At 39.9% G+C, this 26,370-nt stretch overlaps 2 protein-coding genes across 9 annotated transcripts in view; one reads left to right on the top strand and one right to left on the bottom strand.

Annotated features, from left to right (window-relative positions):
* Window positions 1–151: 151 nt before the first annotated feature.
* Window positions 152–7,432, top strand: LOC116851450 (glycerol-3-phosphate dehydrogenase, mitochondrial). 2 transcript variants are annotated; one of them, XM_032830841.1, is made up of 12 exons: window positions 152–328; window positions 1,901–2,024; window positions 2,786–2,939; window positions 3,020–3,242; window positions 3,331–3,494; window positions 3,610–3,722; window positions 3,785–3,978; window positions 4,162–4,550; window positions 4,618–4,868; window positions 4,953–5,300; window positions 5,553–5,654; window positions 6,047–7,432. In XM_032830841.1, exons 2-12 carry the CDS (start codon window positions 1,938–1,940, stop codon window positions 6,179–6,181), a joined length of 2,160 nt encoding a protein of 719 aa, XP_032686732.1. In that variant the 5' UTR covers window positions 152–328; window positions 1,901–1,937; the 3' UTR covers window positions 6,182–7,432. The 2 variants fall into 2 exon arrangements, with proteins under 2 accessions (XP_032686732.1, XP_032686733.1); XM_032830842.1 differs by lacking the exon at window positions 152–328 and adding an exon at window positions 1,009–1,326.
* A 421-nt stretch (window positions 7,433–7,853) lies between these two features.
* The window catches only part of LOC116851447 (mucin-17-like), a 30,811-nt gene continuing 12,294 nt past the window's right edge, over window positions 7,854–26,370 (bottom strand). For 2 of the 7 annotated variants that reach the window (XM_032830831.1, XM_032830830.1), the window contains exons 4-18: window positions 25,587–26,257; window positions 25,093–25,149; window positions 24,593–24,754; window positions 20,568–22,124; window positions 19,911–20,063; window positions 13,815–17,177; window positions 12,243–12,437; window positions 12,087–12,167; window positions 11,794–11,985; window positions 11,142–11,729; window positions 10,944–11,021; window positions 10,062–10,836; window positions 9,651–9,868; window positions 9,163–9,474; window positions 7,854–8,960 (exon numbers count right to left, since the gene is read on the bottom strand). In XM_032830831.1, coding sequence (XP_032686722.1) covers window positions 8,910–8,960; window positions 9,163–9,474; window positions 9,651–9,868; window positions 10,062–10,836; window positions 10,944–11,021; window positions 11,142–11,729; window positions 11,794–11,985; window positions 12,087–12,167; window positions 12,243–12,437; window positions 13,815–17,177; window positions 19,911–20,063; window positions 20,568–22,124; window positions 24,593–24,754; window positions 25,093–25,149; window positions 25,587–26,257 — 8,453 coding nt within the window. In that variant the 3' untranslated portion in view covers window positions 7,854–8,909. The remainder of the gene's footprint in view (window positions 8,961–9,162; window positions 9,475–9,650; window positions 9,869–10,061; window positions 10,837–10,943; window positions 11,022–11,141; window positions 11,730–11,793; window positions 11,986–12,086; window positions 12,168–12,242; window positions 12,438–13,814; window positions 17,178–19,910; window positions 20,064–20,567; window positions 22,125–24,592; window positions 24,755–25,092; window positions 25,150–25,586; window positions 26,258–26,370) is intronic. The other 5 variants (XM_032830833.1, XM_032830834.1, XM_032830835.1 and 2 more) reach the window with 5 other exon arrangements.

Below are 26,370 nucleotides of genomic sequence, written 5' to 3'. Positions count from 1 at the left end.
GGTCCGTTCGATGTGTTTCAAAATCGCGCGCACATTTGTAGTTTGTAGTACACACGTACGGTTCGAATAACTGATGTTAGATGTCGGGACAGTCGCGATGTTCTTGCCCCCGATATTACCGACCAAGTAGAGTCGAGCTTGCCCACCGTTCTCGGTGACTAGTTGACATCGGCTATCGGTCGTGTTCACTGGTACCGCGTCGTGTTCTAAGACACTGTTCGAGCTGCTCATCGAGAAGAAAGAAGACAGAAAAGATATGCACCTCATCAAATCCTAGTATCGCGACGTACGTTCGGTACAAAGGACAGCTACGCCTTTTTAGCTGACAGTGAGTAACGCTATCACGACAAAAGCTACTACGATTTATTTCAAGTCCGTCAAAGCCGGCTTTCTCTTCTGAGTTCCTACTCCTTCGAACTACCCACGACGATCAAATATTCGCGCACATGTCAAATATTTAGCGACTAAATTGACAGAGTAGAATCTATTTTTCAACTAGCCGGGTTCTCTCGAGTCTCTCAGTCGATTTTTCAGCCGATTCAACGTTTGATTGTTGAATGAGCCGATGGGTTCTTAGCTGAATTGTGCGCTGCTCGAGCAGTGCTCCTTGTGCGGCATTAATTAAATCCCTCGCTCAAATACACGGAGGAGTGCCGACAAGCGAATGAAACATTAAATACCGCGGATTCGATATCGGCGACTCGGCATCGCGACGGTGAATTGAATCGAGACATCGGGATTGAATAACACGTAACAAGTAGCACGTTATGTATGCGTGATCACGCATTATGCGTGAGTTTGATGCGAGTGACATTTCGGAGTACTTGGCACGAGCGACACTCGCGAGCTTCGCGCGCGCTATTTTAATCGCGATCTTGCGACATCGTGTCCGGCATTGTATTCTCGCGGTATGGACATATTTCAAGGTGCCCGTTTGTTTTACAAGGTTTTCTCTCGACATCGACGTGGAAGCCGGTCGCGGCGGGTTTCCGCAATTTCTTTACTGATCATTTCTTTATCGTGATTTCACTGTGAGATAACTTCGTGCCTGTAATTTGCGTACGTCGCAATCCGCGGTGTGAATCATACGCTAACGGTTTTCTTTTTACCATCGCGATTCGTACACGTGATGTAAGGATCTAAAGAAATAGATGTATCTCTCGCCGAGCAACCAACCGTTAGTCGCGTTTGTGTAACACGTGTCGATTAAATGAGCGCGTTTATCACTTGTAAACGCGTGGGTGTAACATCAAGCATCCTTTACGTAATTCCACGTGCTCCCACGGGCTTTTGTCAAGAATACAACGAAACAGTGGTGTAGTAGTTGTTAGTATTTGTTGTGATACAAATACAAGCTTTAGTCTTTAGATCATGGACATTCTGCGATACGATCTTTAAATTAGTTACAGGTCATTTATAATAAGCGCACGTGAGTGCACATTCCGTATCGGTAAAACTAGCTAGTACGTAAGCTATTTCTTTTAAATATTGCATAGAAAGTTTTTTACATTATTAATTGAGAAACTTGCTCATGATTAACGAACGATTGAGAACACTTCGAAAATATACGACGAAATTCTCGATCCGTTCCGAAAATTTTATTTTAAACGAGTCCTTCACACACATATATATGTAGTCTCATCGTAATATAATTTATACACATTTATGTTTTTCTGTATTATATGTCTTGTGTATATAATAGCAATCCTGGCAATAGTTTATATCTTGAACATAGCTAGCTCGCGATAATTTGGAAGCAAAGTCGAGCTTGACTATATTTCTTAGAATTCATTGTTTATATGTGCAGGACCTATTCTCTTCAAGCGTTCCCTATACATATTCAATTATACTTTGTTTATCACACATATTAACTTTTATAGAGATTATATATTCATTTTAGATTTTCTCGAAAAGATCGAGAAACCGCGTGACAGATAATGGCGTCGATCAGGTGGTTCGTAGCTGGAGCTAGTGCTGTGGGTGCTGGTACTCTTACCTCGTATTTTCTTCAGTCAGATACTACGGTGAGCATGTGACAATTTGAAATTGTCGTAACTGAATAGAGTATATTAGCATGCTTCGGGAACTGCTTGAACACTTTCTTATTGTTACTTCTATTATATATTATATAACGTAATATCTCGTACTTGAACCGGGCTTAGCTACTTGGCGCAATATAATACACATACGCGATGTCATATACGCGATAACATCTCCCGTATACGTGTAGATTAGGTCAAGCTAGACAAAAAATTTCTCTACCATTTTGTGAACAACTACATAGTGGTTTGTGAGTTATTAATTAAAAAACATTGGAGCGAAATTTTGAAGCAAAATCGAGCTTGATTATCTCTTAGAATTCATTGTTTATATGTGCAGGATCTATTCTCTTCAGACGCATTCCCTAATATATATTAAATTATACTTTATTTATCACACATATTAACTTTTATAGAAAGTATATATTTGTTTAAGATTTTAATAATTCGCCAGTCTTCTTTAATTAACAGCGGAAAAATCTACTTGGATATTTGCAAGAAAATTTTTTTGTTCAGTTTAACCTAATATATAAACACAAGGCAAGTCGTACTTACCGTTACACTTTACACCGTATCCTGCGCGATCATTCGCCAATCTTCTTTAATTAATAACGAAAAATTTTACGTGGTTATTCGCAAAATAATAAAGGAGTTTTTTTATTCAGTTTGACAATCTACACCTATACGAAGGTTTCTTATTGTATTTTTAGACACTCCGTATACTTATGAATATTGTTTGGTCGTAGGTACACGCCGAGAAGATAAAACCAAGACCACCCAGGAGGACTTTACCGACGCGGGAGGATCAAATAAAAACGTTAAAATCGCAAGACTACGACATTCTGATAATTGGAGGTGGTGCAACAGGAGCAGGATGCGCTCTGGACGCTTGCACGCGAGGTACATTGCCGCGCGATCTGTACGCTCGACGAGCGCAACGTTGAGTGATCTGAAGTTTTTCTTCGTTTTTTTCTACGAAGGTTTGAAGACCGCACTGGTCGAGGCCGACGACTTTGCCTCTGGTACTTCCTCCCGCAGCACAAAGTTAATTCATGGCGGCGTACGGTATTTACAGAAGGCAATTATGCAGTTGGACGTTGAACAGTATAGAATGGTGAAAGAAGCGCTTCATGAGCGCGCGTCGATGCTGCAAAGCGCACCGCACCTGGCTCATCCGCTACCCATTATGCTACCAGTTTATACGTACGTCTTTACGTTCCCATATTTAACCCTTTAACGCGCGTCAATCATTTTATTTTGTGTATTTTTAAAAATTATTTTTACATTTTAGATGGTGGCAAATTCCTTACTATTGGTTCGGTATTAAAATGTACGATCTAGTAGCGGGTAGTAAAACGGTGAAGTCTTCATACTACTTGAGTAAATCGAACGCTTTGGAACTCTTCCCGATGTTGAAGGGCGACAAGCTGACGGGAGCTATTGTTTATTACGATGGTATGCAATTCTGTCGTGATATCTGTTACGATTCTTTCGCACTAAGCTAGCGAGTCGCATTTATAGTCGGGCGTATATTTGTCCGTAAATAAATCTGTTACTTGGCGAAATACAGGTCAGCAAGATGACGCTAGGATGAACTTGGCAGTCGCCTTGACAGCCTCGAGACACGGTGCAACAGTCGTGAATCACGTTAAAGTAGTCAATCTGTTGAAAGGCCTTGACAAGGTATGTATTAGCTGATTGTAACTCGGAATATTTAATGGACGGTTTTTTTTTTCATTTCGAAGGATGGTAAGCGAGTCCTTGTGGGAGCTCATCTGAAAGACGAGCTCACCGGAGAGGAATGGGACGTGAAGGCTAAGGCAATTATCAACGCAACTGGCCCCTTCACCGATCACATCAGAAAGATGGATGATCAGAACGTTCCCGAAATTTGCTGTCCGTCCTCTGGAGTTCATATAGTTTTACCGGGATATTACAGGTAAAATACTTAATATCGGTAAGTACATAATACTTATCTATGTGACGTGACACATTGTCTTTCCCGACACATTCTTTGGAATATTTACAGCGACTCATTGTCGACGTTATCAGTCATATTGTTTAATTTATTAGTCATAAAAGTAATATCGGTATTTACAATTTTATTTACGGTTTTCCGCAGCCCCGACCAAATGGGTCTACTCGATCCAGCGACGAGCGACGGCCGAGTGATTTTCTTCTTGCCATGGCAGAAGCAAACTATCGCAGGAACGACCGATATGCCGTGCGAGGTAACGCATAATCCACGACCTACGGAAGACGAGATCATGTTCATTCTGCAGGAAGTCAAGAACTATCTGAATCCGGACGTCGAGGTACGTCGCGGAGACGTACTTTCTGCGTGGAGCGGCATCAGGCCACTCGTTTCCGATCCGAATAAACCGAACACGCAATCGCTCGCCAGGAATCATATCGTGCACGTCAGTCCCACGAATCTTATCACGATAGCCGGCGGCAAATGGACAACTTATCGATCAATGGCTCAAGAAACCATTGATGCGGCCATAAAAGGTACACTGTTTAATAACGCTGTTTAATAACGCAATATACTCAGATACTCATTGAAATTTGTTTATAGCTTGTGATCTAGAACCGGAACGACCGTGTCAAACCGATGGCTTTCTTCTGGAAGGTGCCCAAGGCTGGAGTCCTACGATGTATATTAGATTGGTGCAAGATTTCGGTTTGGAATGCGAAGTTGCGCAACATTTGTCCAAGAGCTATGGCGATCGTGCGTTTGCTGTGTCTAAAATGGCTTCCCTCACAGGAAAACGATGGCCTATTATCGGGAAAAAAATCCATCCGGAATTCCCGTACATCGATGCTGAGGTAAAGTCCTTCTCATGAATTGTTTAGATTCTATTTTCGACGCACAATCAAGCAGAATGTCAGAAATGCATACGTGTACTTCAGATACGTTATGGTGTACGGGAATATGCTAGAACCGCTATTGACATGATCGCGCGTCGTCTGAGACTCGCTTTTCTCAACGTTCAAGCGGCCCAAGAAGCATTACCAGTTATCATAGACATCATGGCCGAGGAATTGCATTGGTCGGCGGAGGAGAAGAAGAAGCAACATCGCGAAGCCAGCGAATTTCTCGCCAACGAGATGGGTCAAATGGTGAATCGTGCTTCACGTGATAAGATCCCCATCAATCTCACGAAGGATGAGGTTCAGCTTTACATTAAACGTTTCGGAATCATAGATAAGGACAAGAAAGGATACGTTTCTATCAACGACATTAGGCGAGGACTAAAGGTTCGAATTTCAAGTTTGAACGATTTAGATCGTTTTCTAACATTTGCTTCTCCACTTTTTGTTTTTTAATTTTGTTTTCGACATCCACTAATTGATGATGTGCAGGTATTAGATATAAGATTGAACCAGGACGAGATACACAGCTTGTTGAGCCAAATCGATGTCGCATATAACGGCCAAATGGAATTGTCAGATTATCTGCAGGTAAACCACAAAATATATAATTAACATGAACTCTTTTGCTTTTCGCAGTTGTTTGGAGACAAGGAAGTACCGGGCGAGGAACTTCATGAAATTCTACGCGAAATCGACACCAATATGAACGGTCAAGTTGAATTGGACGAATACCTTCAGGTCTGTTGCATCGCGCATGCACAGTCCATCGAGCGCTTCTTTTATGCACTTTGTTTTGTTTTTGTTACATGAAAGTACTTTTCTAGTGAAGTTCCTAAGTGATTTTTCGTTTCTTAATACAATTAAGACGACATTAATTCCAAACTAAACTTACTCTTAACTCATGTAAAAACTGGTGGGTTTGTGATGTGTATTGTCGTATTTTTTTGTTCTCTTTTTTATTTGCCTTTTGCTTGCAAATATTACAACATGTTTACTGATTAACTAACATTATATCGTTTTTTTTTAGTGTCTCCTCGAAGTTTCTGTTTACATAAACTTCTTTTTATTTACTATATATTTGCCAATATATAATCAGTATATGCATATTTATATATGATTTTTATGTTCAGATGATGTCAGCTATAAAATCAGGCCATGTGGCATATTCACGTTTCGCACGAATGGCCGAAATGGAGGAAGCACAACATGAGAAGGAGAAGCTTAAGAAACAGATAAGTGTGGAAAGATCAGGCGGCGGGCTATAAAGAAATATACCTGTATTATAAAGTTTGAAAGTATTTTAACGTTTTAATCTCTTCATTCTGAGTTTACATCTTTCATTGTTGCATCTGTAATTATTTATTACAAAATGCCGATTTACACTAAAAGTACATATCTTGTCAAAATTCGATGTTTCATGAAGTGACAACTATCATCACAAATATTTGAAATAATTCTCAGTGATCTACAAATGTTTTCTACCAAGTAATGCGATTTTATATATAATGTACATAATAATATTGTGTAAATTATTAATTTTTAATATCTATATTTTTTCATGAAATATTATTATGTAAATTGCATAAAATTGCTATTTATCTCAAAGAATGAATATGAACTTTGAGTGTTATCTTTACCAAATTTGGTCTAAGTGCAATATGAATCACAAATCAGAATTATGATATAGCTGTTTAGATTTTGTAATTACGAGTTTGAGTTGCTTGTCAATGAACTTGTTAGCAAAAGATTGAAATTTGTTCTATAAGAGAGATTCTTTATATAGTTTTGTGTATACGTATTACTTGCATATAACATTTGTAGTTATACAAATGTTAAACTATTCTTGTCGCTCCTATCTGTATGTACATAATTCTAATGCATTACATAGCTAAAATTGTATCTTACTCTTGTACCAAGAGTATTATACGATTCTACATAATTCAATAACATTTATAGTATTATTAATGTACACAATCTCTGCATTACTTAATTCAATATAATAATTTCCTATTCCTAACATTTATAGCTAATATACGCGACAAAATGCATGAATGAATTCTATATATTTATATATAGATATAAGACATTGTACAAATTACAAATAATATGCAAATATATATTATATAATGTAACTAAATTTCGTCCACTGGATGGTAATATTGAATTTTTGAAAGAATTTTTTGATTACAGAATTTTTGAAAGAAATTTTTTATTACAGAATTTACCTGTAATAAAACTATAATTTGCATTGCTCTCTTTTATATTTATTAATACAGAATGGAGTTGTACAAATTATAAATATTGCCAAAGATTATCTGTACTGAATCAGCACTATAATGTTACACAATTTCAATATAATTTATCGTGTAATTTATTCCATCATCATCGTCACGTCAATAAAAATAATGGTAAATAAGTAATTGAGTACTACCTATTTGGAAATATAAAAATCTACTGCCTTATCGTTTAATCGTACAAGTTGAACATTAAAAAATAAAGATCCTACTGTTATTAAATTGCTTTAACTATGTATTTGGCGATTTTACATATATTATGTAATACGTTTTTCGTAGTAAAAATAGCTGGTAAGTTTGGATTCGATCTTGGCTAGAAACTTCGAATTTTTTATTTTTCCTTTGCGAATAAATTGGGATACTTCTTTTATTATGTATTCCTGATATCAAGGGGCAATAAAATCCAAGAATTTCATTAACAAGAAAATCGAGATGTTTTTTCATTTATCGTATTATTCTTAATATCAGGAGTCAGAAATGGCTAAACATTTTCGTTGACGGAGGAAATTGAGATACTTCTTTTCGGTTATCATATGTTTCTAAAATCAAAAACAACAAATTCTTAGTCTTTCTAGCATTTGATATCAGCAATACATAATGAGCGAAGACATTTCGGTTAATAAGCAATTGTAACTACATTATATAAATTGGTAACGTAACTTGTGTTTAATGTGTACATTCGTCTAATATGCGAATGTACATCAATTACAAGACATTTGATACGTATTTTGAATAAATATTATAGCAACCACGCAAGAAGGGCAATTACTTACATCGAAATACTTTACTGGTAAATAATTGGTGTCTTAATGCTCGTATACTAATGTAAACTTTTAACTACAATTATTTTATTACAAAACATAGTAATAGCCAATTATACATATATACAGACTTATCGAGTACGTAACTATATCGGAGGTACGAAGGAACAGTTATTACGTTATTTTTAAATGGAAAAAATTATTATTCGTAAATGTACGTTATATTTGATCTTATGAACTCAACATACATAAAGTAATAAATTATGAGTCATGATATCGCGACGTATGGCATTTTACTTACAATTAGCCAATCGATTAGATTTTGCAACAAAACGTTTTAATATATTGATAAATTTTATATCGCAGAAATATATTTAGTTCTTTCACCAAACTTTCGCACGTCAATGCACAGTCCGTCCATTATTCATCACTATGCTTTTCCTTTATCGTTGAAAATTATGTATACTCTGTCTATACCCTGTTTTTACACGTAATTCAAAATGTATAAATTTTTCCTTATTTCGTTAGCTCTCTGGCATTTTATCAGTAACCTTATCTCCATCAGCATACATTTGTCCAATCTCCACTGTTGTTGAGCATGGTTTTGAAAGGACGCTATCACGATATTCAATGTCCAATATTTCATATACAAGTATGAATCAGCTAAAAAAATTCTATATCTTCGAAACTTGCTTATCCATAATGTTCACGTTACAAACATTATGAGTACAAGCTTGTTTTATACAGGCACATTTAAAATAAATATTTCTAGCATTTCATCGGATCTCATGTTGCTATTGTACGCATGTTTTCAGCAGTAAGTGGCAAGTATATTCTTCATTATTTAACAATTATCGCAATCTCAATCCTGACACTTGTCTCCAGGTCATTATTTAATCATCAACATATATTCTTCTTTACTGTCCTTTAATATCCAACTAGTTTCTAGTACCATTTCTTATCAAGGATTGTAACTGTTGAGCTGCCCCCTGGAAATCCAAATTAAAACATTAATACATTTATTACATATGAAACAAAAAATCTTTTAAGTTCCTTTTTAAATTTTCAAAATCATTTTCTTGTATTTTCTCAAAGAAAAGAATAACTACATTATTTAATTCTTTTCTATATAATTTATTAATTAAATAAAAGCAATAATTAAGAATTTCAAAGACATAAGAGAATATTTACCGAAATTGCAGCGCCAAGAAATTGACCAAAAGCTCTAGTGGCAGTAGCGAATCCGCTACCGGAATTACTTTCTCCAGTCGAGAAAGAACTTCCAAAAAGAGGCGGTGGATACGTTGAACTGGGAGACCATGTCGTAGTTTGTAGCTTTGGTCTGGAGGTTGGTCTAGCGGTTGGTCTCGATGTTACTTTTTTTGTCGTACTGACTGTACGTGGAGTATGCGAAACGGAGGACGATCTATCGGTGACTATTGTCATTGGTCGAACAGTTGTCGACATCGTAGTTGGATTTGATTGAGTGGTCAAACCTAGACTCTATAGTAAAGACATACCGAATTGCTCAATTTTTATTTACTTTTGCATGAAGACAGCTAAATATAACATTTAGCAAACAAGTTATATAACATTTGTTATGAGTTCATGCTTCTATGCATTTCTTTCCAAGTCTTCTATTGATAATTGAAAAAAGTAATAGAATAAAGCTTACTCACAGCTAATTGTAATTGTTCTCTAAGTTTCGTTGCTGGTGTCGATGGTTCTATACCTTGCTGCTTTAAAAGTAATGCCAATAAAGCGGCAGGATTTATTTCGGTAGAAGATGGTGCGGCAGTAGTAGTAGTAACAATCTGATTACTCAAAATTGCCCTCAAAAAGGCCTCGTCGTCCTCAGTTATTCCTATTGATGTCGCAGACGTACTCGTTTTCGATTCTAATATGGAAATTGATTATAACAGTTATTATAAATTTTATTATAAAATATATTTTATATACACATATATAAGGATTAATTTCAAAAAATAAAAAATGACTTCTGACTCTCGACTCGATATGACTAAATTTTCATTTTCTTGCAATATATTTTACAAGGAGGGATGAAGAGAAGAAAAATATTTTCTATCTACCCGTTTGTATGGCTCGTAGAAGCGCAACCAAGAATTTTGCGTCATCCTCGGGTGAAAAAGTGGACGTAGAGATACCGTTCAATCTAGGATTCGGATTATTTAACAACGTTTGCTGCGTGATTGAGATCGAGCTTGGCGTCGAGCTTGGCGACGAGCTGGACGCAGAATTAATGTTGTCTGAAAGTAACTTCGTCGGGGATACTTGAATATTCGTGATATCTACGCTTCTCGCGGTTGTGTGCGATTTAACTGGAGCTGCCGACATAATATAACTAATAAGCGGTGTCGATTGTATCGGTTTCTGAGTTGTCTCAATAGATTTCTGTGTAGTTGCAACAGGTTTTGAAGTTACTGCTTTAACTGTGGGCTTTTGCCTCGTGTTCCTCATAGTGCTCGCTGTAGTTGTTTCGAAGAAGTTATTGCCGCCGAACAATGCTCGCCATAAATTCACACCAAATCCCGCTGGTGCTTGCGTAGTGATTTTTGGTCTAACTGTTGTCTTAGGCTTAGCGGTAATGACAACTGGTGGCCTAGTTGTTGTAATTGGTGTGGTGGATCGTGTCGACGCAATCGTGCTTGCATCCGTGTATTTCTTTGTGGTTGATACGAGTTCGTTAGCGCTCGAATACGGTAACAGGTCAATTATTATAGGCTGCGAAGATTGACTGGACGACGGATGTTTGCTGATGGAATTATCGTTCACATTCAAACCAAAATCTTTAACTGCTTTCGAGGATCGCGTCGGTCCTGGTTTTCCTAGTGCAAGCCCTAAAATCTACACCAAGTAAAAGTATATTAGTTGATATTGCGTTGAAATTTTTGTATTACATATATAATTGTTACATATTATAAAAATTGGTAATGTATTTTTATTTTATCTACCCTGTTTGCTAATATTTGCTCCACTTCACTCAGCGTTTTCGGTGTGGAGTTTTCGGTTTTAAAGTTGTTATTCTGTAACTATAAAAATTCTTTATTACGATATCTACAATCACGAAAGGTTCTTTAAAATTTCAAGGAAGAAGTAATATTGAAGAAAACAGTTGATATGTAACTCGCAAATAAACCAAGGAGACTTACCAGTGAATTTAAGAAGGCTAAATCTCCGAACGATGTACCAAAGGCATTCTCCTTTGTGTTGGTCTGCAAATCATTCAGTACGTTTGCCGTAGATCTAGGCAAAATTGGTAATGCGTCCAAATTTTTCTTCACGCCTGGCGTAACTTTAGAAGTTGCGATGGGTGCACTTGTTATAAGATGGGGAGTAGTAGCACTTGTAATAGTTGTTGCAGGAGTTGTTGTTGAAGTAGTTGTAGTTGTAGTAGTAGTCGTTGTAGTAGTGGTGGTAGTGGTAGTGTGTACAGCAGCGGTAGTTGTTGCTACGGTTGTAGGTGCTGGTGTAGTAGTGGTAGTAGTAGCGGGAATAGTAGCAGTTTTTGCCGGGTGTTTACTCTTTGTCGTAACTGCGGTTTTAGGCATTGATGTAGTAGCAGTGTTACTAGTAACAGAAGTAGTAGCAGTTGTAGGAGTGGTTGTTGACGTTGCTGAGCTGGTTGATGCTACTAGTCTTCCTTTAGGACTCGTTAGGCTTGCACCGCCTGTAGTTGGCGTGAATATTTCTACGAAGGAATTTACAGGACGCATGACATTGTTCTCCTCCGACTCGTCCTACAAATAAAAAATGTAAATTAATTAAGCTCTTGTTTGTTGTGTTATTCCAATTAACACGTACCAATTGGTTCGACGCCACGGATGCTGTTTGTACAGGTGAATTGGTGGTAATACCGAATATCTGATCGAGAGGATCGCTCCAAGGGAAACCAGGAGATGCTGTTATTATACCACCCGATTGTTGATTGTCTAGTAAATTTCCAAAGGACGGAACTGACGATACGGTTGACGCTGTACCTTCGTTCACAGAGGTCTGATAACAAATGTATAATAACGTGATCGTTGAAGGAGAAGAAAGGAACATTTCTTTTATTGAAATCAAATTTGTTAAATTTTTCCGACGATTATACTTACAGCCACTGAATTTATCTTCACATCAACTACTTTTGGATTTACTACAGGTGTTCTATCGATCTGATAATTAATGAATTTATCCTGAAATATAATCGCACGTTCTAAAATGTTTTTTTTTTTTCTAATACATGCTGCAATATTTTATTTCATCATTACCTGTCCGATATATACGGAGGAACGTTGATCCGATGTTACTCTCGTTCGAGAAGCTTCACTCTTGTCATGATCTTGGAAAATACGACCAACTGGATCTTGCGTTTGAACGCTATTTGTAATTGGCGTTTGCAGATTACCAATTGTCGACGCTGCGTTTGGTAGTGTACCCATCCGTGTATTTAACAATATGTCGCTCTGAAATATTTAAGTCACGCATTGAATAAATTCGTCAAAAAATAAAGAATAATGAATAGTAATATAAAAATAAATTTAATAATCTTGTGATATTTCTTTAGGAAATAGTGCAAGAATATGAAATGGGTGCAATCATCTCGCAGTATGCTATCAAGTAAACATATTTAATTTTCTTTTTTAAGAATATTTAAAGAGCATACTTTATTCTTCAACGTGTTCTCTTATAACTTAAATTCTTCTATTTTTTTTAAACATGCAGTTTTCATGTTTTCAGTGTATATTTATATATGTACACGTTATATAAAAAATATTTATCATGGAAAATTTTTGTGAACTAATTTTGGTTTCATAATTTAAATAATCAGTAGTTTTTATCGGAGAGAAAATGATCAATGATTTACGATGAACGAGACTTATGATCAGGTTTTGCACAAACTATGTCTAATGAAACACACAGTGCATACAGTAAATACGAAAACTGAAAGTGCAAGTGAGCAGATAAAAGTGCTAATAATATGCCACGACTATTTACAAATTTACAATGATACTTTATGTACAGTATAGCTGTTGTCGTATGTTTCGTTACTTTAGACCTGGAAAAAAGAAATATATAATGAATTGCATCGAAGATGTAAAGCATACACGATATCATAAGAGAAGAGTAAATTTGCTAGGAAAAAAGCTATAAAGACTAGTTATAAAATTATTCTAAGAAATTGCGTTGTTATTAATATAAGTATATAATGTGATAATAAGTATATAATGAGATCGACCTGAGAGCTTGAAATTTTGCCGAATGTAAAAATTCGATTAATATACTCTTCTCAATAAAAGTTTCTTTTTCTTCCTAGGAATCTGTTAAATGCAAAAAGCTCCTTTATTAAAGAATATATTAATATTTTTCGTAATATAAAGTAATAAAGTAGATGTGTCTGACAACAAAACAACAAATATAAAAAATAAGAAAAAAAAAAGAATATATTATAATTTTGACAAGTTGCGATCGTTTCTTAATTTCAACCACAAGACCATTGTTCTTACTCAAATCGATCGTAGTTAGAAGCTTGCATTGACGTTACGTTGCAAAATGTGTAACAGGCATTTTCTTCGTTACTTTACTGCCGAGATGGGCAAGACCTTATTCGAATAACAGATAACAAATAAGGGAGACTATTCGTGATTTATTCGCGAGTGATATGTTGAATTTTCATTCAGATAACAATTTACATTCAAGCACTCTTTCATCCGATTATAATCGTTCAAACTGATGACGCATTATCTGTTATTCGCGCGAATAACGATGGATACAGAGAAACTCTGTACCGCTGTCAGAATAAAGTACAATTTGATGGTGAAGATGTGAACAAATAGTGATACCATTTTATTTGCGCCCAGGGTGCTAGCAGGGGTACCGAGTGGTCCCGTGAAATAGGGCCCACCTCCGAAGGGTACGCCGATTGCGTTAGCAGTGAGTCCAATATCAACAGGGCTGGGGCTCTGGACAATTCTCGTCAGCTCATCCACGGGTCTACGATTATTATAGTACACCGGGGCTTGGTACTGGTTATTAGCCTGGTTATAATACGGCCTGGGTGCTGGTCGGTTAGTAGTAGTAGTAGTGCTAAGCGTGAACACAACCTCGACTGGATTCCTGGGCGAGTCCGGTATTATAGTCCCGTTAGGAAACTTTCGGACTAATCTGCCATCCGGATAGATGCCGAATATCACGTACGGGCTGTCGACGTTCCTGGGGTCGATCAGATTGTCCTCCGGCCGCTTCCTCACGATGGTCTTATTCGGATAGATACCGTAAATCAGGTAGTCGCGAACCGGCGCCTTGCTGAAGGACGAGGAAGAGGAGGAGGAGTAGCCGAGCCTGGGCGCCGGTGTCATCGAACTACCGCCGAATCGTCCCATGTAAGGGATCGTGTTGAAGGCGCCATATGCAAATGGTGGACCTGTTTGTTTCACCCCTTGACCGAAACTCGCGGTCTTTGTTTTGGAGAATGTGGTCGGCGCACTCGTGGCTGGTGGTGCAGTGTTCGTGATCGTCGTCATCGTCATCGTCGTCGTAGTCGGCGTCATCGTCGAGGTGGTCATTTCCTGGTCATCGTCCGATATCATGTTCGAGTCATCCCTCTCGTTGGGAATGACAGTTGTGCCTTCTGTAGTCGAGGACAGTTCAGTGGAGAGTTCGTCCATATCCATACTTGAAGTAGTCGTTTCAGATGTCGGCTCAAGCGTCGTATGAACAGTCGAGGTCGCAGTCGTCATTGTGGTCGTGACTGTCGGTTCTGTCGTCGTTGTGGTCGCTACCGTCGGTTCGACCGGCGTCAACGTGCTGGTGGTATCGATGATAGTGGTGGATTCAGGGAGCATGGTAGGATTGGTCGACATTAGTGCGGCTGAAAGTGTTGTGGAAATGATGGTTTCGGTCGTTTGCTCGGGTTGAATGGTTCCTGAATCTGCCGTCCCTTGGGCGGTTGTTGCCGTCATATCCTGGAAATGGGTAATCAGATTTGGACTCTCGCTTACGAGATCGCTTAGCGTTTGAGTGAGAGCGTTTGTTGTTACGTCGTTGGACTGATTAGTGGTAGTGTCAGTGGAGTTAACTAGATTAGCTAGACGAGCTGCTTCTGTTGAAGGCTCTGTACTAAATGCCTGAATATCGCTTGTATCGGTCGTGTTGGTCACGCTATCATCGAATACCCTCGTCGAGGTGGTAAACGATACGTTTGCTACGGGGGATTGATCATTGGTGACCTGCAGGTCGGACGCAGGTCTGGTTGGTTCTGGAGCCTGGTTAGTGGTATCTACTGCATTCATTTGCGTGTCGCTTGCTTCTGTAGCGGCTACATTAGTAGTTAATTCTGTTAGTTCTATATTCAACGTGTCTATGGACTCGTTTGCATCAGTGAGCACTAGGTCTGTGCTAACAGAGTCGGTTATAAGGGGGTTGTTAGTAATGAAACTCAACGATTCGACATTGTTGCTCGGAGTAGTCTGCTGTTCGATGTTATTAGACGACTGAGTTGGATTAGTAATTAGTTCAGGAACCGCGTCAGCCGTGGTTGGCTGTGAGGGTGGCGGGGTCGTGGCTAAAGTGTCGTCCGAGGACACAAGTCGATCCCTTTCGTTATCTCCTATGCCGCTCACTTGGATTGCCTCAATGTCGGTGATATGGCCCGGCATGAGTCGCGTGTCGTTCATCGCTTCCGAAAAAAGGCTCTTCGCGATGGTCATTAGGTCGGTGAGCAACGTGTCGTTAAATGACCGAAGCCCGCTGGTCGTAGTGAAATCTCGCGAGATCGGCGTCGACGTGACAGTCGCGACTTCCGCGCTCGTTGTGTCTCCCGGCAAATTCTCTGGACTACGCGTATCCTGCATCGCTGTCGTCGATTCGGATTCTAACGACTGATTTCCTGTCTCGTCGCTCGAGGACGTAGTATCCAAACCTACTGTGGTCATTTCTCGCGATCCATTCGTTGCGTCCGTCGTCTGGCCTGAATCCGCGTCGCCTGTGTCGATATTTTGACCGATCGTTGTCTCTGTATTCGGCAACGACGACGTTGTCTCAACGCTCGTAACTTCTGCTGGCATAGTGGTCAACTGCATAGGATTTTCTGTGCTCATCAACGCGGCCTCCGAGATGCGTGTTGTGGTTGAGTAAATAGTCTGTAAATGCGACAAAATGTCTTGCGCGAAATCGATCACTCGGTTTCGAAACGTGGGCGTGGTGATGGGTGCCTGCGTGGTCTGGATTTCGATCACATTGTTGGAGATCTCCTCCGTGGTGGACTGCTCGGTGATGCTTGTGACTTCTGTCATTTGAGACGTCGTCATGTCGGACTGCTGTATGGTATTGGTTTCTATATCTTCGTTCCCATCCTCAGGCATACTCGTCGACATTATAGCGTCGGATTGTTGTATAGTGTTCGTCTCTACATCGTCAATCGCATTGTTAGTTTCGGTTGTTACGTCCGGCCGTTGCATGGTACTCTCCGTTGCGTCGTTGACCGGAACATCCGTCGTTTCTGATGGTGTTACACTTTCGGTGACGCTTTCGGTGATGCTTTCGGTGGTGGTTAAATCTGACGCTTCACTAGATGTTTGTGGAATTGTCGTGGTAGTCGTTATCATGGGTACATCTTTATAGTCGAGGGTGGATTTCATGGTGGGCAATGTTTCCGTAGGAGTTACAGCGACGCTGGTCGACGTGTCGACCTCTACCGATTCGGTGGTGGTAAGTAGCTCTGGGGTACTCGAGATAGTCGTTATTGCATTATCAGGGGTCGATTCCGAGGTGGGGACCGGGGTGGTTTGATCGCCGTTAACATCCGACGAGGTAGTTACCTCGCTCGAGTCCGGGTTTGCGGGGGTCGGGACCGTCATCGAGGTGGACTCCGGGGTATTCTCCGTGCCTAACCCCGAAGTGGGCGTAATGTCTGCCGACTGGGTGGTGGTGGTAATGTCTACGGTAGATTCTGAGGGGGGTGTAGTTTCGATTGATGCGGTAGTGGTGGGACTTGCAGTGTCATTGTTAGCAGTGTCATTACCGGTGCCGTTAGGTACAGTAGCGTTAGCGTCTACCTTCGTTAACCCGCCCATTAGTTGTTGAGAACCGTTGTCCGCGCGCAGATTTTCGTTTTTTATGCTAGCCGACTCTAATGCCTGATAAAAAGTGACGAATCTCGGCTCGCCAGGGCTGACGACGTAGACGGGCGACGCTGAACTGGAATTCTGCAATCAGAAATTCGGTGCGTGCGAGTGCTGTACACACTTTAGTGCAATTACGTGTGACAAGTCAGTCGCTGTCAAACAGATCGGTTATGAGCATGTTCTATATACGTATACAGTCTACTATACAGTCTACTATACATTGGAGGGAGCGTTACACTGGTCGTTACACTGCTTTTAATCATTAAGTGCGCAGTTAGGTTTCTCGTGTTCAAACGTAGCTTAAGTATAACGAGATCTACGTCACATTGATGGAGAAAAGCTTGAAAGAAGCTCGCGCATTTAAGCGTTAATATATTTCTAATCATTCTGTTTGCAAATATACAGACACGTGCATTGAAATAAATAGCGATTGCAGCAGCTGGTTGTAAGATAGTGTTTTTTGCGATTAGCAGATTATTTGACAAACAATTCTGACGATTTAAAAATAATGATTACATTTGTACGAGTGGACGTTATGAGCGTTATCTACGAACACCATCTCTTAGTAAATGTACGAACTAATGCTGGAGGAAGTGAGCTGAGAATAATTCCTGCGTGTAAAGTCCCGATATAACAGCTTGGAACTAGTTCTTAAGGATGGAGATATGTTAGGAGACAGCAGAGACTAGTTTCCATCTCGTTCTCAGTACTTTTCCGTCTTCTTCGAGATATCGCCGGCTTTTACCTCGCTTCTACAGGGGTCTCCACTGACGTACTTTCGCTATTACATTATTACGGAAGTGTTACATTAACGTTCCTCGCACGATTACCCGACAGAGAATCCCCAAAAATGAGAAGTATGCGCGGCACGCGTTAGATGCGGAAGTTCTTCGCGTCACACGAAATTTATGCGATTTTCGTCGTGAAAAAGATAATTTAATTCACGCACAAAATCAACGTGAGTAAATTCTAATGGAAGAAATGCGTAAAAGTAACAGAACGCAATACGTACTTATTTATGTACGTCGCGTGACGGCGATCCGTTCGGGACAGGATGCATTCACACACTATGCGTAAACGCACATTCTTCACTTCTTTTTACTACCTTATAACAATATTCTCAAGAAAAAAGTGAAAATTACTTTTTTTTTTTAAATAGTAGCGAGAGTTATATGTAATACGACAATGTCGTTGATATTTATCGAAGATACAATGTTACATAATCAGCTTAAAAGTGGATTTGAAGTTTACAATATCTGATACTCATAAAGTAGCAAATCATAAATTGTTATGAAAGATCATAGCTCGGACAAATTTAGTTTTCACATTAATAATTATTTTTATACATATGCTTGCTCAGAACGTCAACATTTTTATCGATATCTTCGATATTTTACTTTGATGAAAGAAAATCTTATACATTGCGTAACAATTATCTATACGTAGGTTGTGCATTATTTTTATTGTCGCGTTTAGTAGAAAATATAACAACTTGAATAAAATAAGGGCAAACAATTGCTAATCGCGTGCAATGCTAAAATCAAAATATATTTATTACAAAAAATATAATTATAAAATTGTATGATACAATATTTGCATATATAGATGTAAAATATGATGATGCATGCGTGCCGTGAGATAACGTGACCATGATCGATAACTGTGTACTAGTCCTTTTCCCGACTAAAGTTAACAGATTATCCCTTTTTTCTTTACGTGTCTTTCCAAGACGAACATTCCTTGCCCCAAGTGCGTGTGTTAGAGAAACGTAATGTTCAACGACTAAGATCGATCGTTACTCCGATCAGTCGCCGTGGCGATCGTGCGGCGATTATTACACTTGTGTGCCAATGTGCTTCCTCAAAACGACAGTATGTGCAAAATGGTATTCACAGATGAAGATAGGCTGCATCGAGTAGAGAAATGTTGTTAATATAATCTTTTTAGAAAAAGAAAAGAGAAAATCACTCCTAGCTTATACGACAGTCGTTATGCCACGCAGCAGTAACGACTGTTCGCTAAAGTAGGAATGAAGAGAAAGCGCAATGATTTAAAACGGTCTTCTATTACGATCGAATTAACGCAGGCTGTTTATATCGATATGATTAAGAACTGAGAGATTGCTGGATGAGGTTGTGACGATAGTGTCGGCCCATGACGGCGGTGCAACTGCTTCGGAACCCTCTGGTACCTTCGTAGGGAACACCTTTTAAGCACAGAAAATTACCTCACGTAATTTCTCCTGAAGGGAAGCATTAACGCTCAGCTCGCTCTACCTTGCCTTACCTTGGTCTTTCCATTGCGACACTTTTTTTATTATGACTTTACTATGACCACACATACGCATATACACAGACGCATGTATAGAACGCGAGTAGTTTACAGTTAGCTTAAGTTGAACGCTAAATCAGGTATAAAATTTGGTCAGTGGTTATACAAAGTACGTGTTGCTACGACTAACCGCGAATTTTCGTGACGTCATTATCATCGCATCTAGGAAACTATTTCTACGAGTGCACGCTACCACGTGTAACGCGCGATATAAGAGGCTTATTGTAAAATGCCGAGATGCCACACCATGAAATGAAAGTACCATGTGACGTAATCGTTTGCCGCTACCGGCGTATGATTAAAGCTAGCAATTTTCAGAACGATCAAGTCCTCTCTGCTTCGATCGAATCCTCTCTGCTTCGATCGAGACAATGCTTAATTAAAAGATGGTTACAATGTGCATTAATGTGGACAAGAAAAGCTTCGACTCTCCTCGACGACATTCTCTTATAAGATTCTCTCCAAAATCCTCAAAAGTCTTACCTCTATTGGCGTCGAGGCCGTGGTCGAGGACGTGGTGTACGATGGTACCACAGCTTGACCGATCGCCGGTTTTCTCACGAGTAACTCTGCTCCTTTGTACCTCGCGCTAAATCTTGGCGGACTACCGTTCGGCGTTATCCTGGGCGCTGAATTCTGTTTTTACAAATACACACTCAAATATAATCCAACATGTCTATATTCCTGGAGAGAACAGTAGAGCCCATATATAAATCTACTTATGCCAACCAGATTCAACACTGAATTTGATATAAATCATATTGTTACAATATTGTTACAATATTGAATCTGGTTGGCAATAACCAGATTTATATGTCGACCAATCACCTTGTTCTTTCCGCGTGATTATGAATATGTTTTCCGTTATTTTTCAACATGTTTTTAAACGGATCAATCGTCGCGACTACTCAAGATGCAAAGCGTTTTGGCCGCAAGTAAATGACATTCAAATATATATAAAATTATATAAATCTTGAATATATATATATATATATATATATATATATATGTATATACACCCTGATGAAACGAAGTATGCGAATGAAAATCTATATTTCTCATTGTTGTTAAATCTTTCGAACATAATCAGGTGTGTAATGAACGATCCGATCGAAATTCACCCGATTCAGGTGCACTCACCCCGTTAGTATCCACATTGGAATAAGAACCGGAGAAGATGGGGGTCTTGTTGCCGAGGGTACTCAGAAGCGGTGCTACAGTGCTTCGCAATTGCTCCAGCAACGTGGTCGTGTTCCCTCCGAGGAACGCGCTCCTAGTAGGGTTGAAGACGTTGGAGCCGCTGTTGCCGTTGCTGCTGTCGGTGATGCCGACCTGACGTGGTGCACTGTCGCTAGATGAGTCAATTTTCACGCTGACGAATGGCTCAGTGGACGCCGAGCGGGTGGCCGGGGTGGAAGACTTGACACTGGCGTGGAACTTGGTCGGTTTCGGCGTGATGGTGATGCCAGAGACTGTTTCCTCTTTGGCCACTGTCGGCTGGACCAAGGAGCTGGTCGGCATCTCCGAGTGTCTCCTGTACGTCGCCGTTCGTGGACGGAATTCGCGTCGTTTCGCCTGCGTGACCGCCGTTTCCGTACTGACTTTGGGGATGGCATCGAACGGCGTGAAGACTCCCGACTTCTTCCTGATGTATCTGCTGGTGGGTCCGACAGTTCTCGACGTCACCATCGAGACCGCCACCTTGTCCGACTGCTGCTTCGTATAACGAGGCCGGAAAGTGCTCTTCGTCGTGTCGCTCGTGTCCTGCGAGCCATCGTTCTTCGAGTTGGGAATGAAGACGGGATATAGCCTCTTTGGCGTTGTTGTCGTCGTGATCGCGGGTGACAGGTGCGAGTTGCTTAACGTAGTAACATCCGGCGACAGAGTGATCTCTTGAGCGAGTACTGTAGTAAGGAACCCGGTGGATCCTGTGGTAGTGTCCATGATCGGTGTAACTCTCGGTACTGCGGTGGTGGTTTCCCTTTGCACGTTGGAAACTTTGCGTATTTGGTCGGACTTCGTCGTCGTTTCGATAAGTATCTTGTCTAGCTTCATCGGTTCAATAGATTCGGTCGTGACGATAATGTTCTCGTCTATAGAGTCCAGTATGTCAATGGCCAATGTCGATGTTTCCTCTCGCGATATCGTGTTGGTCCGCGACGTTGGAGATCGGACTTTGATTGTTTCGACAGTCGTGGCGGATGTTTCTTCCAAAGAAGTGGTGCCGCGATGTGAAACTGTGATTTCGCGCGGTATAACGTTGAGCTCAACATTGTTCTTGGAAGTTTTCTCGACGAAGGAAGGCGTAACTGTATTTTTGGAGATCACTCGGCTTTTCTTGGTTGCGGGAGACTCTGACGAAGCGTCGAGATTCGGGTTTCTCAAGGATTTTCTGGGGGTACCCGCGATTTTCCACCTGCCTCTCACACCTGACTTTTCTTTCTGTGTACTTTCGTTTATGGGACTTCCCTGTGCGATGCGAGAGCCGCTGATTTTGGTCGTTCTCGTTGTTTTCTCTCTATTTCTGCTCTCGCTAAGTACGGAGGATTCTTTCGCTTTCGATTTACCAGAATAAGGGGTCGTCGTTACGTCAAAGTCGTTCTCGTCGACGTTCAGTTCGGGTTTAATTAATCTCCTAGCTAAATCCAGTTTCATCTTAGACCTTTCGGAGAATAGAGCTGAGCTTGGTTTTGTAGCCTGAAAAGGTCGTTCAAAGAGCTCCGTTTTAAATTCGTGACAGAAATCGCCAAGCGCAAGTTCGTAAGCGACCTGCCGAAAGCCCGGGAATAGGCTTTGTTAGTACGGCGCGACGACCTCGACAAGGTGTTCGTCTTCCTCGACTCGAAGCGACGTTCTCAAGACGGTTCGTGAAAATTAATCGGAAAAATGTATATTGTCTCTTTCTTTCTATCTCTCTCTTTATAATAAATAAAAATGCTAATAAGTATCGATCGTCTAAGAGCGCTGCACTCACTCTGCTTTTAAGGGAAGAATAGAAGCCTGATGAACTGAAGAAAGAAGACGATCCCTGCGGTTAGATGACTAACGACATTCTCGAGCCATGATTTGATTGGCGCGGGTAACGACTGAAAGTTTAATTGTTCTTGTCAGGTTTGACGTTCCAAGTGAAAATATTTTTCTGCACCCTTCGCGAGGGAAAATGATAAAGAATGACAGAAGCGAATCAAAAAGATAAGTAATTTACATATAAATTATTCGATGGGAAATACATAAAACATGTGTCAAGTATATGAAATTCAGCGAATATGTATTAATTGATGCTGTCAATTATCAATTCTCTAGCTACCATTGAAGCATATATTTGCGCAATTTAATTATAGTTTCGTAAAAACAGAATCTCGACTGTTCTAAATCTTTTTCATAGATACACCCTACGCGTATGTATATATACATATATTATTTACAAGCGAATATATTTTATGTTAGGGGTATGAATATACTGTAATTCAAAGGAAATTTCTTTCTGTCGGTCTAAAACATTAAATGTCTTATGTTCGGAGTACTACTTGTGTGAGCGAATGATAGTGCTCTTTCGTTTGTTATTTATTTTGGATTTAATTAATGTTTCTAATAAGCAATCATACGGTGCAATTATGTTCTGTACTTTATACGATACCCGTGCTTCAAATGAATTTAATAGGTGCCGCTTCTAAGAACGTAATGGTATCAAATTCCCTTTCCTTTTCCTTTCTTTTTCCTACTGTGTCGCTGTCTTTCACTTTTTCCCGTTACACACAGCAAAGCAGAGTGTTTTTATAATTCTTACATAAGATTTGGAATTATGATATATACCTAAAACACGTTACTTATACGAGAGAGAGACGTTACTCGACCTTTTATTGTTAAATGTACCTTCTTTTCAATGCGAAAGATAAAATCTTGCAAATAAAAAAGGTTTTGTTTTGTCCCCAACCTACTAAACTTGCTAGATTTTTTACATGTAAAATAATAATACTTCTCTATGGCACATCGTAAAGCACGTAAAATCGACTTCAATTATTCGTTCAAGTATCAACGTGGTTATAGTTGATTCGCTTCAATGACCTACCTACGAGTATACTTTCTCTCTCGAATTAACTGTGACAACGTAAGAACAAAGACAAAAGTCGACTATACACTGAGAGAAAAGTAGTAACATGCATATAAGGTTATTATCACTAAAATTATAGTACAATTGACTAAAAAATGGTTGTCTTGACCATAATTTATAGTAATTATTTCTCTATAAGATTATAGTTACAAATACCAAACATTTTTCTCTCAGAGTATCACAGCTGATTTGTAAAATTCCAGATCCTTTTTTGTCACGCGTCGTTAATAGTCTCATCTACTTGCTTTTCGTTTCGTTTTTTTCGAAAGCATCTTGGTGCAAAGTAAAATAACAATCGCGATCCAAAGACTTGGTAGGAAATTTCCATAAAAGATCACGCTGTCTTTAAGACAGTCTCTAATCAGTACATTGAATAGTATCTTGAGAAAACTTCTCGTCGAGGATTCGCCACTCCTTGCACCGTGATAATCGTTCGATCCAGTCTCGTTTGGATGATCACTGCGGCGCCCTTGTCCTCAAGCTTCTGTGAATGCATCACGAAAGCTTTTCGATGCGGAAGCCTCGAGGAGCACATCTTTCGAAACACGATGATTTCGATTGTACTCTACCATCACCAATCACCGAGCGAGTCTCATTGGCAGTTCATGAGAATGTTAATAAGACATCATTATCCAGTTCCAATTGGTTCTCAATGATGTGTCTGTATGAGTTTGCGCGTTTGCAACCACCAAAACACCATTTCTTATTTCACATCTTGTCGATTTTGTAGCCCGTAGTCTCGAAAAGAGCGGCCGGCGATTATTCATTAAAGTAATCATCCGTCTTCGCGGTGGAATTGAAAACTATTCCCTGACGAGGATAGTAGTCAGTTAAATTTTTTTATTGCAACCATTTCGTCCGAAACCACTGAATAAAGAAGACACAATAATGTAGAGCCAACAACATGTATACCAAGAATGACATTTCTCATGCAAACAAGGAGTCGTTCGACAAGTCCAGGGGAAAACAGACATCCGAAAGCGATTATCCAATTAGTGCGTGAAAATCTCAACCTGCTGTTATAAACCCGATGGAAGTTCCGTTATGTTCTTACGTGTCGCGTGTGTGGGTCGGATATCGAAGTTAAGGGGTTCGTAGGAACGACGTCTAAGAATACATCTGTCGCGAACGTATTTCCCACGGTCTCGATTTTTTCGGATACATGCGGATTCGTGCTGGACCGTATATGCCGACGGAATGTATCCCTCGAATGCTCCTACGTGGACGACATTTTAAGCTTTATACATATGTATAAGAATTGTACATGTATGGGTCGAAGGAAAATCTCCACCATATTAATCGACTTGACATTCATGTGTCATGTTACATTAGCCTTCATATACTTATGCAGGCTCAATGAAAAAACTCGACAACCAACTACTATTTCATGCTAAGTAATCTCGGTAATTCTTAATATCTACAAACTCAGATGTCTATACAAATGGTTTCAACTGAAAGAGGTAGGATGCATACGAATGTTAAGAGTTGTTAATATGTTAAACGTACGTATTAGTTTATCTAACAAATAAGTATGTTAATTATTGCTCGGCTTACCTGGGAACTGGTTCTAGTTAGGCTTTTTGCTTCGGTGGGTTTCGGGTTGGAATTTTTCTGGAAATACATATTTCAGCGCCTGTTTTATTCGCGAATTCTTTCGGCGTAACGGTGTTACTCATAGCGACCGTTATAATTCGCTTTAAAAGTACGCAACTTTAGTAGAATATTTGCAAAAGGTTGGAAAGAGAAATTTTTAAATGCATGTAACATTTCATCGTGCTGGTTAGGATAAATCGTTTGTTCCCATCCTGATATAAATTCACCAAGAAGATATGTTTCAAGAATATATGTTGCAAAAAAAAACAATAAAAATAACAATAAAAGGGTATCGGGTCGTTCCTCCCTGATGAAGCAGACTGAAATGTTCGCAAAATGTCGGAATCAAACAAAGAAAAATCCACGCGGCTCAAACCCGGAAACCAAATCTAATAACAATAAGAGATTTCTCTAATAAAAGTGTAAACGCTGTTTAAGCGCCAGCAAGTTCTCACCAGTTGAGACAGCCTTGCCTTGAATGCAGGGGGATAGTTGTCGCTCTCCTCCTGCTGTACTCTACTAGGTAGATCGAAATTTTTCGATTTTTCGAACGTTTTGCTACCCCTCATCACGTTCTTTGCCGCAACGCCCGACACGATATTGCTCTCCTCTTTCGCTTTTGGCCTTTTGGTGCCTCTTCTGCTGGCTTTCGCATTGCTTAACGGCGCTTCTGATGTGCTCCTCGGTGAATCACTGGGCGAAATGACTTCATTGACCTGGTCGCGATTAATTGGTGTAGAGGTAGTCGATGAAACATCGTGATTGACGTGACCAGGTCGTCGTCTAAGAGTCCATCCGGGATTGCCGTGTAATTGAGTCTCGCTTTTTGGCGTAGTGGTTTTCAAATCCGCAACACTCGAGGAGGGTCCTTCGGTTGAGCTCTTTCGACCGCGAAAGCCCAGACCGTGATTAAAGAAATCCTCCTTGGAAGGCTTCTTGGATCGGGCACTTTCTCCCCTGTCCCTTACTTTGCTACGAGATATTCGATCGGTCGTGGACGTTCGAGCAGCCGCCGGCGTTCTGATCATCGAGGAGATGGAACTGGATGTCGTAACTTCTGTGGCCGCAGAAGAAGCGGTCGTAGTTTCGGCGGCCGTCGCTTTTGGTATATACGCGGTGGTAACATCTGGGAATAATGCGTGCGATTTTGATGAATCTTTCTATCAGATATCGGATTAGGGTTTCATACGGAATGAGTATTCACTCAAAAAGAGATCTCGCAGTCATAGCGAGAATTAT

Source organism: Odontomachus brunneus, unplaced genomic scaffold (assembly GCF_010583005.1).
Source record: "Odontomachus brunneus isolate Ranch 3 - 2012 unplaced genomic scaffold, Obru_v1 Obru_scaffold_176, whole genome shotgun sequence".
Classification (NCBI taxonomy): Eukaryota; Metazoa; Arthropoda; class Insecta; order Hymenoptera; family Formicidae; genus Odontomachus; species Odontomachus brunneus.
Note: the sequence above shows the minus strand (reverse complement) of the source record. Positions and strands in the feature narration are given on the sequence as shown.

Excerpts from the sequence above, each read along its gene's own strand:
- LOC116851450 (XM_032830841.1), top strand. The coding sequence starts at position 1,938 with ATGGCGTCGATCAGGTGGTTCGTAGCTGGAGCTAGTGCTGTGGGTGCT. Across the intron at positions 4,869-4,952 it reads TCCCGTACATCGATGCTGAG|ATACGTTATGGTGTACGGGA; the intron begins GTAAAGTCCTTC and ends CGTGTACTTCAG. Across the intron at positions 5,655-6,046 it reads AATTGGACGAATACCTTCAG|ATGATGTCAGCTATAAAATC; the intron begins GTCTGTTGCATC and ends TTTTATGTTCAG.